The following is a 20,220-nucleotide window of genomic DNA, read 5'->3' as shown; positions in this document are numbered from 1 at the left end:
GAAGGCTACCTGAAATGTTTCACCCAAGTTAAACAATTGAAACGCAATGCTACCAAATACTAATTGAGTGTATGTAAACTTCTGACCCACTGGGAATGTGATGAAAGAAATAAAAGCTGAAATAAATCATTCTCTCTACTATTATTCTGACATTTCACATTCTTAAAATAAAGTGGTGATCCTAACTGACCTAAGACAGGGAATTTTTTACTAGGATTAAATGTCAGGAATTGTGAAAAACTGAGTTTAAATGTATATGTAAACTTCTGACTTCAACTGTATATGCATCACTGTCACATGAAGTGGATAAATACTCTTGTTTTTTCATTGTGTATGCAAGATTAGTATATAGCTACTGTATTTATCAGCGTGGCAGTATTCCAGACCATAGCATTTTGAGTGTCTCTGTCTCTGACACATTTTCTATAAACCTAGACTAGATCTCGGAACATGAAAACACTGATGACTTGTGTAATGTCTGCTGAGACCACTACCTGTGATGGGAGTTGTGGCTCCCAAGCTGGCTCCGATGCTGGCTCTTCTTCCGCCCTCTTCCTCGTCACTATCGTTGAAGTCATCCAGGTTGCCGATGTCACTCTGCTTCAGGCTCATCAGACTGGCCAGACTCTGCATGTCCTCATCTCTGTAGAGGAGAAAGGAAGCAACGAGCCTTATGACTCATCCCAAAACAGTAATATTGTCTAAATGACAGTTTATGACTAATCATTGAACATCATCAACTCACTATACAAGTGTATACAGGTCAGTAATGGCCAACTCAAATGTTTATATACTGTACCTATCCACTACATACCTACTTGAATTGCACAGTGTGTTATTTAACTGTAAGCTTAGTTGAAAGACAGTTGGCTCAAGCCTTTTTCAACTTTACATAATGTGGTAAACTGTTTAGTACAGGGTGGTTTGAGTAAGAACACACACACACACACACGTGATGAAATAAATAAAAGCTTAAATAAATAATTCTCTCTACTATTATTCTGACATTTCACAATTCAAAAAATAAAGTGGCGATCCTAACTGACCTAAAACAGGGAATGTTTACTAGGATTAAATGTCAGGAATTGTGAAAAACTTTTGGCTAAGGTGTATGCAAACTTCCAATTTCAACTGTGTGTATATATATATATATATATATATATATATATATATATATATATATATATATATATATATATATATATATATATATATATATACATATATATATATACAGTGGGGCAAAAAAAGTATTTAGTCAGCCACCAATTGTGCAAGTTCTCCCACTTAAAAAGATGAGAGAGGCCTGTAATTTTCATCATAGGTACACTTCAACTGTGACAGACAAAATGAGAAGAAAAAAAATCCAGAAAATCACATTGTAGGATTTTTAATGAATTTATTTGCAAATTATGGATGAAAATAAGTATATATATAGTACACACCTACTCATTCAAGGGTTTTTCTTTATTTTTACTATTTTCTACATTGTAGAATAATTATTTTTATTGGCCTGTCTGAGTTATGGCTTTTTCTTTGCATCTATTTTATGAAGCTGCCAGTTGAGGACTTGTGAGGTGTCTGTTTCTCAAACTAGACACTTCAATGTACCTCTTGCTCAGTTGTGCAGGCCTCCCACTCCTCTTTCTATTCTGGTTAGTGCCAGTTTGCGCTGTTCTGTGAAGGGAGTAGTACTCAGCATTGTACGATATCTTCAGTTTCTTGGCAATTTCTCACATGGAATAGCCTTCATTTCTCAGAACAAGAATAGACTGACGCGTTTTGGAAGAATGTTCTTTGTTTCTGGCCATTTTGAGCCTGTAATCGAACCCACAAATGCTTATGCTCCAGATACTCAACTGGTCGAAATAAGGACCGTTTTATTGCTTCTTTAATCAGAACAACCGTTTTAAGCCTTGCTAACATAATTGCAAAAGGGTTTTCTAATGATCAATTAGCCTTTTAAAATGATCAACTTGGATTAGGTAACAGAATGTGCCATTGGAACACAGGGGTGATGGTTGCTGATAATGGGCCTCTGTACGTCTATATAGATATTCCATTAAAAATCATCCGTTTCCAGCTACAATAGTAAATTTACAACATTAACAATGTCTACACTGTATTTCTGATCAATTTGATGTTATTTTAATGAACAAAAATATTGATATTCTTTCAAAACAAGGACATTTCTAAGTGACCCCAAACTTATGAATGGTAGTGTATACAGTGGCAAGGAAAAGTATGTGAACCCTTTGGAAATACCTGGATTTCTGCATAAACTGGTCATCAAATTTGTTCTGATCTTCATCTAGGTCACAACAATAGACAAACTGTCTGCTTAAACTAATAACACACAAACAATTATACGTTTTCATGTCTTTATTGAACACACAGTGTAAACAATCATAGTGCAGGGTGGGAAAAGTATGTGAACCCTTGGATTTAATAACTGGTTGACCCTCCTTTGACAGCAATAACCTCAACCAAACGTTTTCTGTAGTTGTGTATCAGACCTGCACAACGGTCAGGAGGAATTTTGGACCATTCCTCTTTACAAAGGTCAGCAATACTCTTGGGATGTCTGGTGTGAACTGCTCTCTCGAGGTCATGCCACAGCATCTCAATCGAGTTGAGGTCAGGACTCTGACTGGGCCACTCCAGAAGGCGTATTTTCTTCTGTTGAAGCCATTCTGTTGTTGATGTACTTCTGTGTTTTGGTTCGTTGTCCTGTTGCGTCACCCAACTTCTGTTGAGTTTCAATTGGTGGACAGATAGCCTAACATTCTCCTGCAAAATATCTTAATAAACTTGGGAATTAATTTTCCTGTTGATGATAGCAAGCTGTCCAGGCCCTGAGGCAGCAAAGCAGCCCCAAACCATGATGCTCCCTCCACCAAACTTTACAGTTGGGCTGAGGTTTTTTCTCTACACATAGTGTTGTGTGTTCCTTCCAAACTACTCAACTGTAGTTTCATCTGTCCACAGAATATTTTGCGCTGTAGCCAGTTGCGCTTTAGAACATCCAGGTGCACTTTTTCAAACTTCAGACGTGCAGCAATTTTTTCTTAGGACAGCAGTGGCTTCTTCCTTGGTGTCCTCCCATTAACACCATTCTTGTTTAGTGTTTTACGTATCGTAGACTCGTCAACAGAGATGTTAGCATGTTCCAGAGATTTATATAAGTCTTTAGCTGCCACTCTAGGATGCTTCTTAACCTCATTGAGCATTCTGCTCTGTGCTCTTGCAGTCATCTTTGCAGGATGGCCAATCCTAGGGAGAGTAGCAACAGTGCTGAACTTTCTCCATTTTTAGGCAATTTGTCTTACCATGGACTGATGAACATCAAGGCTTGTAGAGATACTTTTGTAACCCTTTCCAGCTTTATGCAAGTCAACAATTCTTCATCTTAGGTCTTCGGAGATCTCTTTTGTTCGAGGCATGGTTCACATCAGGCAAAGCTTCTTGTGAATAGCAAACTCAAATGTTGTGACTGTTTTTATTAGGGCAAGGCAGCTCTAACCAACATCTCTAATCTTGTCTCATTGACTGGATTCCAGGTTAGCTGACTCCTGACTCCAATTAGCTTTTGGAGAAGTCATTAGCCTAGGGGTTCACATACTTTTTCCAACCTACACTGTGAATGTTTAAATGATGTATTCAATACAGACAAGAAAATACAATAATTTGTGTGTTATTAGTTTGTCTATTGTTGTAACTTAGTTGAAAATTTGATGAATCAAATTTGATGTCCAATTCATGCAGAAATCCAGGTAATTCTGAACGGTTCACATACTTTTTTCTTGCCACTGTATGTACTCACACAGTATATATTTTGGAGAAAAGAAATAGTGACTAAAACCAAATCGAAACTGTGTAGAAATTATAATGACAGTCCAGCTCATTAATAATCACTAGACAGTCAAGGAGCATTGAAAATTCCCAAAACGATGGATAGAGGACTATTTTTTGCACATTTTAACGGCAAAATCCGTGAGGCCCTCCTGACCTCGTGGTTGAAGATTAAATGCCCCCCCCCTCCCCCCCGGGGCAAAATAAGTTAGACACCCCTGTTTTAGTACCTCAACCTCTCTCTTCTTGACATAAGGCTATTTAAAGGTTTACCGTATTATCTACTTAACATAATATGGTAAACCTATGATAAACTTCACTGATTTGATAAATGGTGACTCACGTGGCCTTGCCCTCTTTGAGGAAGACGCAGGTCAAGGTCAGTTTGAGCGTGGCCTCCACCACCTTCACCGACAGAGGCTTGAGCTTCAGCGTCAGGTCGTACTGGGCAGGCGTGGCGCTGGCAAACTTCTTCATGTTGACGTCCACCGATGCCAGCACCTTCCTGTGGCCCTTGTTAGTCTCCTAGAAGGACAAAAAACAGGGGTCATTAGCCAATCGTATGTTTTCTAAATAATGCTGTTTTTAATCCAATGTATTTCACTTCACAGTATATAAGAGGCTTTAATTCAGGACATTTTTGGGTAGCATGTACCATGTCATCCTTGACAGCTCTGTCAAACGTATTCCATGAATCCGCCTTGACTAAAAATGGAATTCAGAATTGATGGAAACATTCATTCACTCACATTCTCAATGATGAATGTCCAGTCCTTGTCTTCAAATTCGTCTGCAGTCGGCTCCTAAATGTGAGAGATTTTGAGAATAAGGAAACAGTGTTTTGACAATTCAAATGCAGATTAACCTAAATGATTTCCCAATCATTCACACACATCTTCCTAGGGTTGAGATGCCATACCTTGAAAAGGGTGACATTGATGTCCAGGTTTTCGGGCACCTGCCATACCACCGTGCCCCTGTAGGGGTTCTTGATGCCCGGCTGCCATCCATGCAGCTGAGGATTGGAAAGCCCAGGTCAAGGAAAGGACCAGAGCATGTGCTGACCATATGCATTTCATATTGAATGAGCCACGTGTGTCTCATAGAGTGCTGAATGTTACGAGAAGTTCATGTGATGGGATTAATAAAGCTATAACTGTGATGAATAAAGGCAGATGTATCTATGGCTTAGCTCAAATCTCATACTTATACACTTCTGCATCTCGATGGTTCCATTTCCTCAGGCACAAGGAAATCTGACCATTCCCCTTACAGGCTACACACCCTCAGGTAGGCTACATACAAGTGTTAGACAAATAGGCTACACACCCTCAGGTAGGCTACATACAAGTGTTAGACAAATAGGCTACACACCCTCAGGTAGGCTACATGCAAGTGTTAGACAAATAGGCTACACACCCTCAGGTAGGCTACATACAAGTGTTAGACAAATAGGCTACACACCCTCAGGTAGGCTACATACAAGTGTTAGACAAATAGGCTACACATGCCACTCCTCTACTTGTTGAACGAAGTAGCTTTCCCCATATTACCTTGGTGCAGTTTCGTCTGTTTCTCCTGGTCCATACCACTCTCAGTTTGTCTGGTTGCCTGTAAGTAGAGAGAGGACAACATATGATGACTGTACAGACGTATATAAACACTACATAAGTACATAAGTAGGGACTTCAGTGTCGACCCGTGTTTCCATTGATAATGCAGTATTTGGTTTCCTAACCCGTATCATAGGACCGAAATAGGCCGCAACTGGAGTCTGAGGTATTCTTTACATAGGAAAATACCGGTATTTAGCGCAGGATCGCTTACAGGACTGAGCTCTCTGTGCATCCTGTTACTTCAGGCTATAACATGGCACAGTCATGTTGAATGTAAGCACATACTATGAACAGTATCGATGCACATACTAATACTGATAAATGCTTTTAGTCCATAGGCTAGGCTGTCTGGAACATGGCTATATTTTAGAGCCATCCGAAATACATACCCCCCCCATAGAGAGTTGGAATTTAAGAGGCACAAAGATAAAAGCTCAAGACATGACCAGTTGGCCTTCTCTTAAATACAAACAAGCACGCATGCACGCACAAGCACACACACACACTCACACTGCTGTGAGAAAAAAAACAGAAGGGGGGGGTGGGCTTCAGCCTGGGCAAAAACCTACATCTTGTGACTCTGTTCAGTGCTCTGACTAACAGACATCTCAGAGGAAGAGAATGAGCTCCATAATCGGATCAACTTGGACAAACTAACTTCCCTGCTACGGCCTGAGTGGCAGCCTCCAATAGTTCCTCTAGTATGGGAGACATCAGCTAGGGCATGTTCAGTAGGGCATATCATAGCAAAACGTTTTACAACATTTCTTATTGGACAAGTTCATATTGTAAATTCCCATTTCAAAACGTTTACTCTTACTGAACATGACCCAGCTGGGGCATTTTTCTTCTTCTTCTGTGTTTACAGTCCTCAGGGCCCTATCAATGGAGGGTGTGGCCCTAGCAACCACCAGGGCATAATACTTCAATTTGTCTCCAGCCTCAGCCAGCAACGTCCTACATGTATGTCACACAAGGAGGGTTGTCACTCAACAGATCTGTTCTAGACTAAAACAGCAATGATGTAATTCTAGAAGATATTCTTTGCAGGGACGTGAAATAGCATTGTATTGTTTACCTTTGCCAACTCCCGACAACAAGAACCAATAGTGAGTGAGCAAGATATTGCTGTTCGCATACAGTCAGTCCGAAAAGGTAAACATGCAACAGGCTAATTGCATGTTGAGGTGAAACAGAATGCACTGTTACGTCTTGAAGTATGCTAAAATGAACATAGTTACTTAAAAGTCTAGCTGCCCATGAGTAAAACTATACAGTGCCCTGAAAAAGTATTTCCCCCCCTTTCTGACCACCACACTACCACCACCACGCTTGACCGTTGTGCGAGGTCCTCACTGTGGAATGCCGTGTTTGGTTTTCGCCAGACATAACGGGACCTATGTCATCCAAAAAGTTGACTCAAGTTTGTCAAAAAAGCACCTGGAAGAACCTGGATGATCATCAAGATTCCTGAAAGAATGTTCTATGGACAGATGAGTCAAAAGTGGAACTCTCTGGACAACATGGGTCCCGTTATGTCTTGCAAAAACCAAACACTGCATTCCACAGCGATAACCTCATACCAACAAAGGTCAAGCATGGTGGTGGTAGTGTGATGGTTTGGGGATGCTTTGCTGTCTCAGGACCTGGATGACTTGCCATCATTGAAGGAACCATAAATTCTGATCTGTATCAGAGAATTCTAAAGGAGAACGTCAGGCCATCCGTCTGTGAGCTTGAAGTGCAGCTGGGTCATGCAGCAAGACGATGATCCAGAAACACACACATTCCTCCACAGCGACATTTATTTGATCTTCATTTAACTAGCCAAGTCAGTTAAGAACAAATTCCTATTTACAATGATAGCCTACACCGGCCAAACCTGTGCCAATTGTGACCCACCCTATGGGACTCCCAATCACAGCTGGTTGTGATACAGCCTGGATTCAAACCAGGGTGTCTGTAGTGACACCTCTTGCACTGAGATGCAGCGCCTTAGACCGCTGCGCCACTCAGGAGCCCAACATTTGAGACGTGAGAGACTGGTCAACAACTACAGGAAGCATTTGGTTGCAACCAGTCGTGTAAGGGGGCAATTACTTTTTCACACAGGTGCATTGGGTGTTGCATAATTGAGTTTCTTAAATAAATTGAGTATCGGCATTTAGTGTAATTTGTTCACTCAGGTTGCCTTTATCTAATATTAGGGTTTGGTCGAAGATCTGACAACATTCAGTGTCAAAAACTATGCAAGTATTTAGAATATCTGAAAGGGAGCATATCATTTTTCACAGCATTGTATTTCTGTTGGCAGAGGGAAAGAACATAGAAAACCTACAGAGAGGAGAGAGAGTAAGGGCAGAGTGTGAACAGTCTGACAGGGCCACTTTCTCGTGTTGCAGGCCAGTTATAGAAGACGGGAGGATTGAAGAGAAAGGGCACAGTGGAAGGGAAGGGGCTGGGGGAAAGGTGGGGAGGCGGGGTGGCACAGAAATAGACCTGTAGAATGGTTGGTCTTAACCATTAGGTAACTGCTGCTTCAGTTCACCCACCGCCAGCCAAATATCCCCCTACCCCATATACCTGCCAGCCACGCGCTCTAGCATAGTTACACACCGCAGTCTACTCTTGATGAATTGCACGGTGCCTGTAGTCCTCTAGAGCCAATATTCTAGAAGAAGTGCCGGTACTCACGCAGTGGACAATTTGAGGCGGCGGTGAGCACCCTGCCCAACTCAAGCACAGATGTGTTGTACGACAGTACCTATTTGTGAAATACATGAGAGGCGTAAGGGTCGAAAAGCAACCAGAGCTTGCCACTGACCTGTCATCGAATTGGGTCACTCAACATGCTGATGAAACTGAAACTGTGTTTACATGGGTAGCTATACCAATAAGTAGCCAAATAACCTTCGTTGTGTGTGAATGGTTCCCACATCATCTTACAGGCTACAGTGTTATAGAAGGGATGTACTGTACTGTTCTGTACTCCCATATTCCAACATGTCACACGAGTGTATGTTTTTGATCCCACTCCCAGCATGCATTCTGGGGGAAACACATTTGAGAGACTGGTGTGCTGTATTCGGAGAATGAGCCTTGAACAGATAACGCACACACATTATTTCTGCAAACTGAACATTAAGTGATCAGCCGTTTTGCTAATCAGTTAAGTGGGACGGCCTGTCTAGCTGATCCACATTTTACACATTCTTCTTGCCAACTGGACACATGGTAACCTCAACCAGAACACCCAAACACCATGGTCTGGTTCCTGCTATACTCTGTATGTGAACAGACACCAAAAGCACAATGTAACAGGTTTAACATGTCTGAATTACAACAAAAACACACCCCTGAACTATCGGAGAACTTTGGTGAACACAGTAGGCCGAAACATAGTATGTGCACATGACCGACACTTGTTACAGACCTGGGCTGCTGAGGCTCGTTATGAGAGAATAATGTGACGTGAGGTTTGTGGTTTCATAGCATCACATGACAGTATTGATGAACAAGCAGGCCCACAGTATGCAGCCAAGAGTCAGATCCTCAAAACATACAGACTACAATCACCTGCAGACAGTTTTTAAAAACATTTAAAATGGGCAAGTCAGTATGGCGCTTGTAACGCCAGGGTAGTGGGTTCGATTCCCGGGACCACCCATACGTAGAATGTATGCACACATGACTGTAAGTCGCTTTGGATAAAAGCGTCTGCTAAATGGCATATATTATTATTATTATTAAGAACAAATCCTTAGTTACAAATACGGCTTAGGAACAGTGGGTTAACTGCATTGTTCACTACGACATATATATCTATTTTTTAATACCTTGACAGCTCAGGGATTTGATGTAGCAACCTTTCGGTTACTGGCCTGACGCTCAAACCACTAGGCTAACTGCCGCCCCCAACACATAACAATGCTTGTGTTCATTCCAAATAATCAAACAGTCATAAGTGTCACGTCATCTTCTATGAATAAGAGGTTATTAAACTTGCCAGGCTTGATTATTATATCATTAGAATTAGACAGTAATTAAGGATGTTATCATCGAACTGAATACGTGTAGGACGGTTCGATAGACTGCCATCCCAAGAGCATAGGCCTAACATGCTGATACTAGTGAAGTCGGTGTAGACAACAATGAGGAGACAGACAGAGAGCTAGGCTCGTCTGCAAGCGAAAGCTTGGAAGTAGGCTACGTGCTAGGTGTGAGTAATAATGGAACTCTTGCAGTGACAGAGCCCAGACAGGAACCACAGCACCACTGGCTGTGTGCACATAACATGCATGCATAGGAGCTGACTTAAGTTAAAACCATGCTGTCGGGTTTGTGTGTGTGTGTGTGTGTGTGTGTGTGTGTGTGTGTGTGTGTGTGTGTGTGTGTGTGTGTGTGTGTGTGTGTGTGTGTGTGTGTGTGTGTGTGTGTGTGTGTGTGTGTGTGTGTGTGTGTGTGTGTGTGTGTGTGTGTGTGTGTGTGTGTGTGTGCTAGAGGTCGACCGATTAATCGGAATGGAAGATTAATTAGGGCCGATTTTAAGTTTTCATAACAATCGGAAAATCGATATTTTCGGGCACCGATTTGCTGATAAAAAAAATGTATACCTTTTTAACTAGGCAAGTCAGTTAAGAACACATTCTTATTTTCAATGACGGCCTAGGAACGGTGGGTTAACTGCCTTGTTCAGGGGCAGAACGACAATTTGTCAGCTCGCGGGATCCAATCTTGCAACCATACAGTTAACTAGTCCAACGCAATAACGACCTGCCTCTCTCTCGTTGCACTCCACAAGAAGACTGCCTGTTTCGCAAATGCAGTATGCCAAGGTAAGTTGCTAGCTAGCATTAAATTTATCTTATAAAAAACAATCAATCATAATCACAAGTTAACTACACATGTTTGATGATATTACTAGATATTATCTAGCGTGTCTTGCATTGCATATAATCTGACTGAGCATACAAGCATCTAAGTATCTGACTGAGCGGTGGTAGGCAGAAGCAGGCGCGTAAACATTCATTCAAACAGCACTTTCGTGCGTTTTACCAGCAGCTCTTCGTTGTGCGTCAAGCATTGCGCTGTTTAACCGAAGTGAAATGGCTAGCTAGTTAGCCTGCGCTAATAGCGTTTCAAATGTCACTCGCTCTGAGCCTTCTAGTAGTTGTTCCCCTTGCTCTGCATGGGTAACGCTGCTTCGATGGTGGCTGTTGTGTTGCTGGTTCGAGCCCAGGGAGGAGCGAGGAGAGGGACGGAAGCTATACTGTTACACTGGCAATACTAAAGTGCCTATAAGAACATCTAATAGTCAAAGGTTAATGAAATACAAATGGTATAGAGGGTAATAGTCCTATAATAACTACAACCTAAAACTTCTTACCTGGGAATATTGAAGACTCATGTTAAAAGGAACTACCAGCTTTCCTATGTTCTCATGTTCTGAGCAAGGAACTGAAATGTTAGCTTTCTTAGGGTTAGGGTTAGGTTCTACTAAGAGATACAGTCCCTGCTTAAAAATCTAAAGCACATTTGCGGAATTTCTACACAATGTAATATGTGATGTCACTTTTATTGTAAATAAGAATATATAATATGTTTCTAAACACCTCCACATTAATGTGGATGCTTCCATAATTACATATAATACTGAATTAATCGTGAATAAAGATGAGTGAGAAAGTTACAGATGCACAAATATCATACCCCAAAGACATGCTAACCTCCCCTGTTATTGTAATGGTGAGAGGTTAGCATGTCTTTGGGGTATGCTATTTGTGCATCTGTAACTTTCATCACTCATTATTTACGGTTCATTCAGTATTCTATGTAATTATGGAAGCAGCCACATCAATGTAGAAGTGTTTAGAAACATATTATATTCTTATTTACAATAAAAGTGACACCACAATGACACAATACATTTACCATTCAATTCTATTGGACACAAAATAAATCGGAAACACAACCAAAACAAACAGCAAATGCATCTAAACAAATGTGTGGAGTCATTGCGTGCTATGAATGCTGGACCAAATACTTCACTTTTTACTACTTTAATAAACATACAAGTGAAGTTGTCCCAACACTTTTGCTCCCCTAAAATGGTGGGGGACAATGTGCAAAAAGTGCAGTAATTTCTAAACGGTTCACCTGACATGGATGAAAACACCCTAAGATTAAAGTGGACAGTCTGTACTTTAACTTCAAAGTCATTGTTTTGATTTCCAAATCAAACTTTTGGGAGTATAGAGACAAAAGACAATATGCTTCACTTTCCCAATAAGTACAGAGGGCGCTGTAATTCATGTCATTGGACTAATAGGGCTGTAGAGTTCTCTTTACTTGACATAATACAGCTGGATCGCCCCGTCCTGCCCCTAGGGGTCTGCGGCCCTGCAGAGCCCCCAACCTAACACACACCACTCAGCTTTAGGATCTTAGTAAAACATGGATTATTGGTTTCAGGTGTTCGGCCAAGGCCAGAGTGAGAACCAGCAGTATGGAAGACCCCCAGGGCCAGGACTGAGCAGCCCAGCAGCTAGGGATTGCCTAAATAGCTATCTCCCCTGACGTGGGCATGTTTTCACAACAGACTCCTTTTGTTGTACAGTATTCCACAAAGGCATCCAGACCTTATGAAATTTGCACAGTATACTCTTAATCTTGTAATAAATCAAATCTAGTGATATGTAACTTGACAAACATACACTTGTAAAACTGTAAAACTGACCATACTACCAATCCTCGACTTCGGCGATGTCTTTTACAAAATAGCCTCCAATACCCTACTCAACAAATTGGATGCAGTCTATAACAGTGCCATCCCTTTTAATATAATAATAATAATTTGTCATCAAAGCCCCATATACTACCCACCATTGCGACCTGTACACTCTCGTTGGCTGGCCCTCGCTTCATACTCGTCGCCAAACCCACTGGCTCCAGGTCATCTACAAGACCCTGCTAGGTAAAGTCCCCCCTTATCTCAGCTCGCTGGTCAACATAGCATCACCCACCTGTAGCACGCGCTCCAGCAGGTATATCTCTCTGGTCACCCCCAAAACCAATTCTTTCTTCTTTCTCTCCTTCCAGTTCTCTGCTGCCAATGACTGGAACGAACTACAAAAATCTCTGAAACTGGAAACACTTATCTCCCTCACTAGCGTTAAGCACCAGCTGTCAGAGCAGCTCACATATTACTGCACCTGTACCTCTTTCCCTACTGTATTTATTTTGCTCCTTTGCACCCCATTATTTTTATTTCTACTTTGCACATTCTTCCACTGCACAGCTACCATTCCAGTGTTTTACTTGCTATATTGTATTTACTTTGCCACCATAGCCTTTTTTTGCCTTTTACCTCCCTTATCTCACCTCATTTGCTCACATCGTATATAGACTTGTTTCTACTGTATTATTGACTGTATGTTTGTTTTACTCCACTGCTTTGCTTTATCTTGGCCAGGTCGCAATTGTAAATGAGAACTTGTTCTCAACTTGCCTACCTGATTAAATCAAATAAAATCAAATAAATTTGCTATCCATTGTGACAAGATAACCAACATTCCAATTTAACGGCAACGCATTTCTTAGCCCCTATAAATGCTAGGTGACAGTTTCTTCTGATGACAGTCTCCAGTAAGAACATTGCCAGAATTCAGCCAGCCTTCACAAGAGCATAGCATGTTCAAATATGTCCCCTTTTGTGTTTTACACCTCCAGCAGAGGAATAACATGTCTGAGTGCATGATATTCAGTTCCACTGGCATAATAGTATGCTCTATGGATGGTCTTAAACTGCAGTAATTTATGTCTGAGATGATATGAACATGGCTGGGTTATTCAAACAAATCTGTATCCATTCATTATCAACAATACTGTCTACCAGGTCGTCCTCACATGTTTGTTTGGCACGTCTTGTGTCATCGGGGAAAAGACGCTATCAACCCTTAATACAGTTTGGAAATCAACTTTAGGGGTCAGACTGCCTTTAAATAGTTTCAATCTTTGAAGATTCTGGCTTGTCCAGTTTTTGCCCGCACAGAGAAAATACAGAGTTGCATTTGCAAAAGTTCACCTCAGTGCCGCCACAGACTGACCATCCCTGGTTGCCTGACCCTGCTGTCACCATCTGATGCTGCTCAGATGAAGCACGACAAAAGATGACCTTGGTGTACATTTATACATTGTATTATCAAAGAATAGAGTCAATGGTTCAATAATGAAATGACCATTCTTCCCAGATCCCGGACTATAGTCTACCCATCAACTCAAGACGGGACTTTGTATCCATTCACTGATTGTTATAATATACTGCAAAATTCACCTGAGCGCCGTGGACTGGTCTTCCCTTGCTGTCTGACCCTGTCACCATCTAATCCTGCTAAGACATGATGAGCATAGTGATGTACACATAGTGATGAACGACTTGATTAGTGTAGTGTCAACAACGCAGCCACTGCCAGCTAGCCTACAAAGTCAACAATGCAGCCACTGCCAGCTAGCCTACTTCAGCAGTACTGTATCATTTTAATCATTTTAGTCAATAAGATTCTTGCTATGTAAGCTTGACTTTCTGAACATTCGAGATGTGTAGTCCACTTGTCATTCCAATCTCCTTGCATTAGCGTAGCCTCTTCTGTAGCCTGTCAACTATGTGTCTGTCTATCCCTGTTCTCTCCTCTCTGCACAGACCATACAAACGCTCCACACTGCGTGGCCGCTGCCACCCTAATCTGGTGGTCCCAGCGCGCATGACCCATGTGGAGTTCCAGGTCTCCGGTAGCCTCTGGAACTGCCGATCTGCAGCCAACAAGGCAGAGTTCATCTCAGCCTATGCCTCCCTCCAGTCCCTCGACTTCTTGGCACTGACAGAAACATGGATCACCACAGATAACACTGCTACTCCTACTGCTCTCTCTTCGTCCGCCCACGTGTTCTCGCACACCCCGAGAGCTTCTGGTCAGCGGGGTGGTGGCATCGGGATCCTTATCTCTCCCAAGTGGTCATTCTCTCTTTCTCCCTTTACTCATCTGTCTATCGCCTCCTTTGAATTTCATGCTGTCACAGTTACCAGCCCTTTCAAGCTTAACATCCTTATCATTTATCGCCCTCCAGGTCCCCTCGGAGAGTTCATCAATGAGCTTGATGCCTTGATAAGCTCCTTTCCTGAGGACGGCTCACCTCTCACAGTTCTGGGCGACTTTAACCTCCCCACGTCTACCTTTGACTCATTCCTCTCTGCCTCCTTTCCACTCCTCTCCTCTTTTGACCTCACCCTCTCACCTTCCCCCCTACTCTCACAAGGCAGGCAATACGCTCGACCTCATCTTTACTAGATGCTGTTCTTCCACTAACCTCATTGCAACTCCCCTCCAAGTCTCCGACCACTACCTTGTATCCTTTTCCCTCTCGCTCTCATCCAACACTTCCCACACTGCCCCTACTCGGATGGTATCGCGCCGTCCCAACCTTCGCTCTCTCTCCCCCGCTACTCTCTCCTCTTCCATCCTATCATCTCTTCCCTCTGCTCAAACCTTCTCCAACCTATCTCCTGATACTGCCTCCTCAACCCTCCTCTCCTCCCTTTCTGCATCCTTTGACTCTCTATGTCCCCTATCTTCCAGGCCGGCTCGGTCCTCCCCTCCCGCTCCGTGGCTTGACGACTCATTGCGAGCTCACAGAACAGGGCTCCGGGCAGCCGAGCGGAAATGGAGGAAAACTCGCCTCCCTGCGGACCTGGCATCCTTTCACTCCCTCCTCTCTACATTTTCCTCCTCTGTCTCTGCTGTTAAAGCCACTTTCTACCACTCTAAATTCCAAGCATCTGCCTCTAACCCTAGGAAGCTCTTTGCCACCTTCTCCTCCCTCCTGAATCCTCCTCCCCTTCCCCCCCTCCCTCTCTGCAGATGACTTCGTCAACCATTTTGAAAAGAAGGTCGACGACATCCGATCCTCGTTTGCTAAGTCAAACGACACCGCTGGTTCTGCTCACACTGCCCTACCCTGTGCTCTGACCTCTTTCTCCCCTCTCTCTCCAGATGAAATCTCGCATCTTGTGACGGCCGGCCGCCCAACAACCTGCCCGCTCGACCCTATCCCCTCCTCTCTTCTCCAGACCATTTCCGGAGACCTTCTCCCTTACATCACCTCGCTCATCAACTTATCCCTGACCGCTGGCTACGTCCCTTCCGTCTTCAAGAGAGCGAGAGTTGCACCCCTTCTGAAAAAACCTACACTCGATCCCTCCGATGTTAACAACTACAGACCAGTATCCCTTCTTTCTTTTCTCTCCAAAACTCTTGAACGTGCCGTCCTTGGTCAGCTCTCCCGCTATCTCTCTCAGAATGACCTTCTTGATCCAAATCAGTCAGGTTTCAAGACTAGTCATTCAACTGAGACTGCTCTTCTCTGTATCACGGAGGCGCTCCGCACCGCTAAAGCTAACTCTCTCTCCTCTGCTCTCATCCTTCTAGACCTATCGGCTGCCTTCGATACTGTGAACCATCAGATCCTCCTCTCCACCCTCTCCGAGTTGGGCATCTCCGGCGCGGCCCACGCTTGGATTGCGTCCTACCTGACAGGTCGCTCCTACCAGGTGGCGTGGCGAGAATCTGTCTCCTCACCACGCGCTCTCACCACTGGTGTCCCCCAGGGCTCTGTTCTAGGCCCTCTCCTATTCTCGCTATACACCAAGTCACTTGGCTCTGTCATAACCTCACATGGTCTCTCCTATCATTGCTATGCAGACGACACACAATTAATCTTCTCCTTTCCCCCTTCTGATGACCAGGTGGCGAATCGCATCTCTGCATGTCTGGCAGACATATCAGTGTGGATGACGGATCACCACCTCAAGCTGAACTTCGGCAAGACGGAGCTGCTCTTCCTCCCGGGGAAGGACTGCCCGTTCCATGATCTCGCCATCACGGTTGACAACTCCATTGTGTCCTCCTCCCAGAGCGCTAAGAACATTCCTGGCGTGATCCTGGACAACACCCTGAATGTTCTCAACTAACATCAAATGGCGGTGGCCCGTTCCTGTAGGTTCATGCTCTACAACATCCGCAGAGTACGACCCTGCCTCACACAGGAAACGGCGCAGGTCCTAATCCAGGCACTTGTCATCTCCCGTCTGGATTACTGCAACTCGCTGTTGGCTGGGCTCCCTGCCTGTGCCATTAAACCCCTACAACTCATCCAGAAAGCCGCAGCCCGTCTAGTGTTTAACCTTCCCAAGTTCTCTCACGTCACCCCGCTCCTCCGCTCTCTCCACTGGCTTCCAGTTGAAGCTCGCATCTGCTACAAGACCATGGTGCTTGCCTACGGAGCTGTGAGGGGAACGGCACCTCAGTACCTCCAGGCTCTGATCAGGCCCTACACCCAAATAAGGGCACTGCGTTCATCCACCTCTGGCCTGCTCGCCTCCCTACCACTGAGGAAGTACAGTTCCCGCTCAGCCCAGTCAAAACTGTTCGCTGCTCTGGCTCCCCAATGGTGGAACAAACTCCCTCACGACGCCAGGACAGCGGAGTCAATCACCACCTTCCGGAGACACCTGAAACCCCACCTCTTTAAGGAATACTTAGGATAGGATAAAGTAATCCTTCTCACCCCCTCTCCCCCCCTTAAAATATTTAGATGCACTATTGTAAAGTGGCTGTTCCACTGGATGTCATAAGGTGAATGCACCAATTTGTAAGTCGCTCTGGATAAGAGCGTCTGCTAAATGACTTAAATGTAAATGTAAATGTAATGTACACCATAACAGTGAAGCCTGTAGAGCTGTTAATACCATGTCAGTGTGAACAGTAGGGAATTACCTCGGGAAACTGACAGATAAATAACATTGCATTGCTATATTGACTCTAATAAAAACCTCACATTGCACGTCAGAATAATATCGGTCTTCAATTGTTTGGCTGCTGGTTTCATCATTTGATTCAGGTCTATTGAGACAAAAATAATAGCTAAAGTTTGTGAGCTAGCTTGCTAACTTTTGTCTCTCTCTAATGGTAGCTACATCATCTGGCGAAAACTAGCCAAGTTAATTTACTTCTGTTGAAACAGGACAAAACATTTCCATATGTAACGGATGTGAAACGGCTAGCTTAGTTAGCGGTGTGCGCTAAATAGCGTTTCAATCGGTTACGTCACTTGCTCTGAGACCTTGAAGTAGTGGTTCCCCTTGCTCTGCAAGGGCCGCAGCTTTTGTGGAGCGATGGGTAACGATGCTTCGTGGGTGACTGTTGTTGATGTGTGCAGAAGGTCCCTGGTTCGCGCCCGGTATGGGCGAGGGGACGGTTTAAAATTATACTGTTACACATACACACAACAGCTGTTAGATACTGCTACCTGACAGATAGCTCGAGACTAGAGCTGAACTGGCTGTGGTAGATACTAACTAGCTAACGTTAGCTAGCTAGTTCATTCACTTCAGACAGAACTTAAATCAAGAGGGCATGAAACATTAGCTAAAGATACATGTCAGTTACACTACTAGCTCAGCACTGGGAATCTTTTTTCTTCTTCTTCCAAACAGCAGTTACCTTGCCAGCTACAACAGTCAAATAAAGAGTAGCCAGTTTCTGCTATGCTTGCTTTTACAACTCGGAGAAAAAGCATAACACACACAGACAACAGCTGCCTCTGTTTGCATGCTCTGTGGGGTCCTCGCAGTCCTAAATCCAGCCGGCTCAAATCGCCAAACAGCCTACCCGACCGCACTGAGGTGTCCGCATGGTCCTAAAGCACACAGTTGCCACTTTTTGTATCACAGAGCAATGATGAAACTGGGGGGGGACAAAAATACAATTTCAGAATGTGAGGGAGGTCAAGTCCCCCTGACCACAGTGAAAGTTGCGCCCCTGAAATACTGTACCGTACAGTACACACAGACTATATTGTCTATAATGACGAGAACTCCTGGAGCTAAGGCAACATGCCAGTCTAAAACAGGCCTATATAAAAAGGTAAAACAACTTAAATAATAAATGGAGATTAAGTTAACTGTTCAATAAACACACTCCTGTGAATTTGGACAACTGGCCCAGTTAAAACAGAGAGGACACAGAAAGCCAAAGTGGAATAGTGTAAAAGAAACATAGCCCAGCTGCTGTTGTATAACGTGACCTTTGGGGAAAAGGACACCCATATTAACTCTATACTGCATGGAACAAGAATGTGCACACTCACACACCTGACCATTGAGAGAGGACTTTCAGCACTGCAGCATACCACCCAGTGTTACACTGCTGGCTTGCTTCTGAAGCTAAGCAGGGTTGGTCCCTGGATGGGAGACCAGATACTGCTGGTAGTGCTGTTTGGGGGCCAGTAGGAGGCACCCTTTCCTCTGGTCTAAAAAATATATATCCCAATACCCAAGGGTAGAGATTGGGGACATTGCCTGGTGTAGGTTGCTGTCTTTCTGATGGGATGTTAAACAGGTGTCCTGACTCTCTGTGGTCACTAAAGATCCCATGGCACTTATTGTAGGGCTATTAATCCTGGTGTCCTGGCTAAATTCCTAATCTGTCACCTAATCATCCCCAGTTACATTGGCTCATTCATGCCTTGTAACTGTTCCTTAGGTTGTTGCTGTAAATGAGAATGTGTTCTCAGTCAACTTACCTGGATAAACAAAACAATTACATACATAGGTTCTAAGAATAATATCACCTGATTGGAACAGGGAAAACAATTCACTACAGGTGCTATATGATGATGTCATATATACAGGCGTAAATAGATGATGTCATGCATATAACAGGTCTAAATAGATGTTATCATATTCTAACTTATGACATCATCTATTTACGCCTGTTATATGCAAGACATCGTCATAATCTATTTACACCTGTGACACGTCAAAGCTTAGGCACATTTGGACAAAATATGTTTTGCTTGCGCTCTAAACAATAATGTCAATTTGGATGCTTGTCGCATGACGATGATTAGAATGGGAAAACAGCATGAGGACAAAATGCGGAAGTGACTGTTGAAGAAAGCTGTAGGCTACAGTATATTCATGCATTGTGCAGTGTGCAATAAACGTGTACGATCAACAAAAATGGGGGAGTCAATATAATAGCGGTAAGAAACGGACAACAAACATATCATTGCGCATTGCACACAAACCAAATATGAACCTGAAAGTATGACCTGATTAAATTACATCTCAAGCAGGGGACAAGGAAATGAAGGACAAGGTGACAAAAGTTTCAAACCCCACGAGGTTGTTTTATCGGTTCAGACATGACAACTTTATCAAGGCTAAATCCAGTAAAGGGCGGTAGGTAGCCCAGCTGTTAAGAGCGTTGGGACAGTAACGGAAGGTCGCTGGTTCGAATCCTCGATCGGACTACGTTAAAATCCTATCGATGTGCCCTTGAGCAAGGCACTTGCCCCAATTGCTCCTGTAATTTGCTGTAGATAAGACTAAGAGCGTATGATAAATGACAGAAATGTCAATTAAATTCACTTACCATTTCTTCGTGCATTCTACCGTCAGTTCTTGAAAAGTCGCCGCAAACTGGAATTTTGAGGCTTTCTTGCCGACACGCTGAAGTCTCTTCCAAACTGAAGCCATGTTTGGAGACTATAATGTTATTTTCTCAAGGGACATTTGTTTCAATCCTGTCCACAGTTCCCCTCTGCCCTCACTGCTTGGGGAAACACCAGTCTGTTGCCGCAGCACTTGCGTTTGCTGCGAAAGAAAGACCGTCAATGTTCACTCACTGTTCAACAG

The 20,220-nt window shown here is 43.5% G+C and overlaps 1 protein-coding gene across 6 annotated transcripts in view; it reads right to left on the bottom strand.

Annotated features, from left to right (window-relative positions):
- The window catches only part of LOC124008818 (EH domain-binding protein 1-like protein 1), a 66,417-nt gene extending 46,197 nt beyond the window's left edge, over positions 1–20,220 (bottom strand). For 3 of the 6 annotated variants that reach the window (XM_046320385.1, XM_046320386.1, XM_046320387.1), the window contains exons 1-6: positions 19,958–20,220; positions 5,406–5,463; positions 4,772–4,867; positions 4,602–4,655; positions 4,196–4,377; positions 495–643 (exon numbers count right to left, since the gene is read on the bottom strand). In XM_046320385.1, coding sequence (XP_046176341.1) covers positions 495–643; positions 4,196–4,377; positions 4,602–4,655; positions 4,772–4,867; positions 5,406–5,463; positions 19,958–20,061 — 643 coding nt within the window. In that variant the 5' untranslated portion in view covers positions 20,062–20,220. The remainder of the gene's footprint in view (positions 1–494; positions 644–4,195; positions 4,378–4,601; positions 4,656–4,771; positions 4,868–5,405; positions 5,464–19,957) is intronic. The other 3 variants (XM_046320388.1, XM_046320390.1, XM_046320389.1) reach the window with 3 other exon arrangements.

The sequence above is a fragment of the Oncorhynchus gorbuscha genome, linkage group LG21 (genome assembly GCF_021184085.1).
Source record: "Oncorhynchus gorbuscha isolate QuinsamMale2020 ecotype Even-year linkage group LG21, OgorEven_v1.0, whole genome shotgun sequence".
In the NCBI taxonomy this organism is placed as follows: domain Eukaryota; kingdom Metazoa; phylum Chordata; class Actinopteri; order Salmoniformes; family Salmonidae; genus Oncorhynchus; species Oncorhynchus gorbuscha.
The sequence above is the reverse complement of the archived record's forward strand: the minus strand, read 5'-3'. Positions and strand labels throughout refer to the sequence as shown.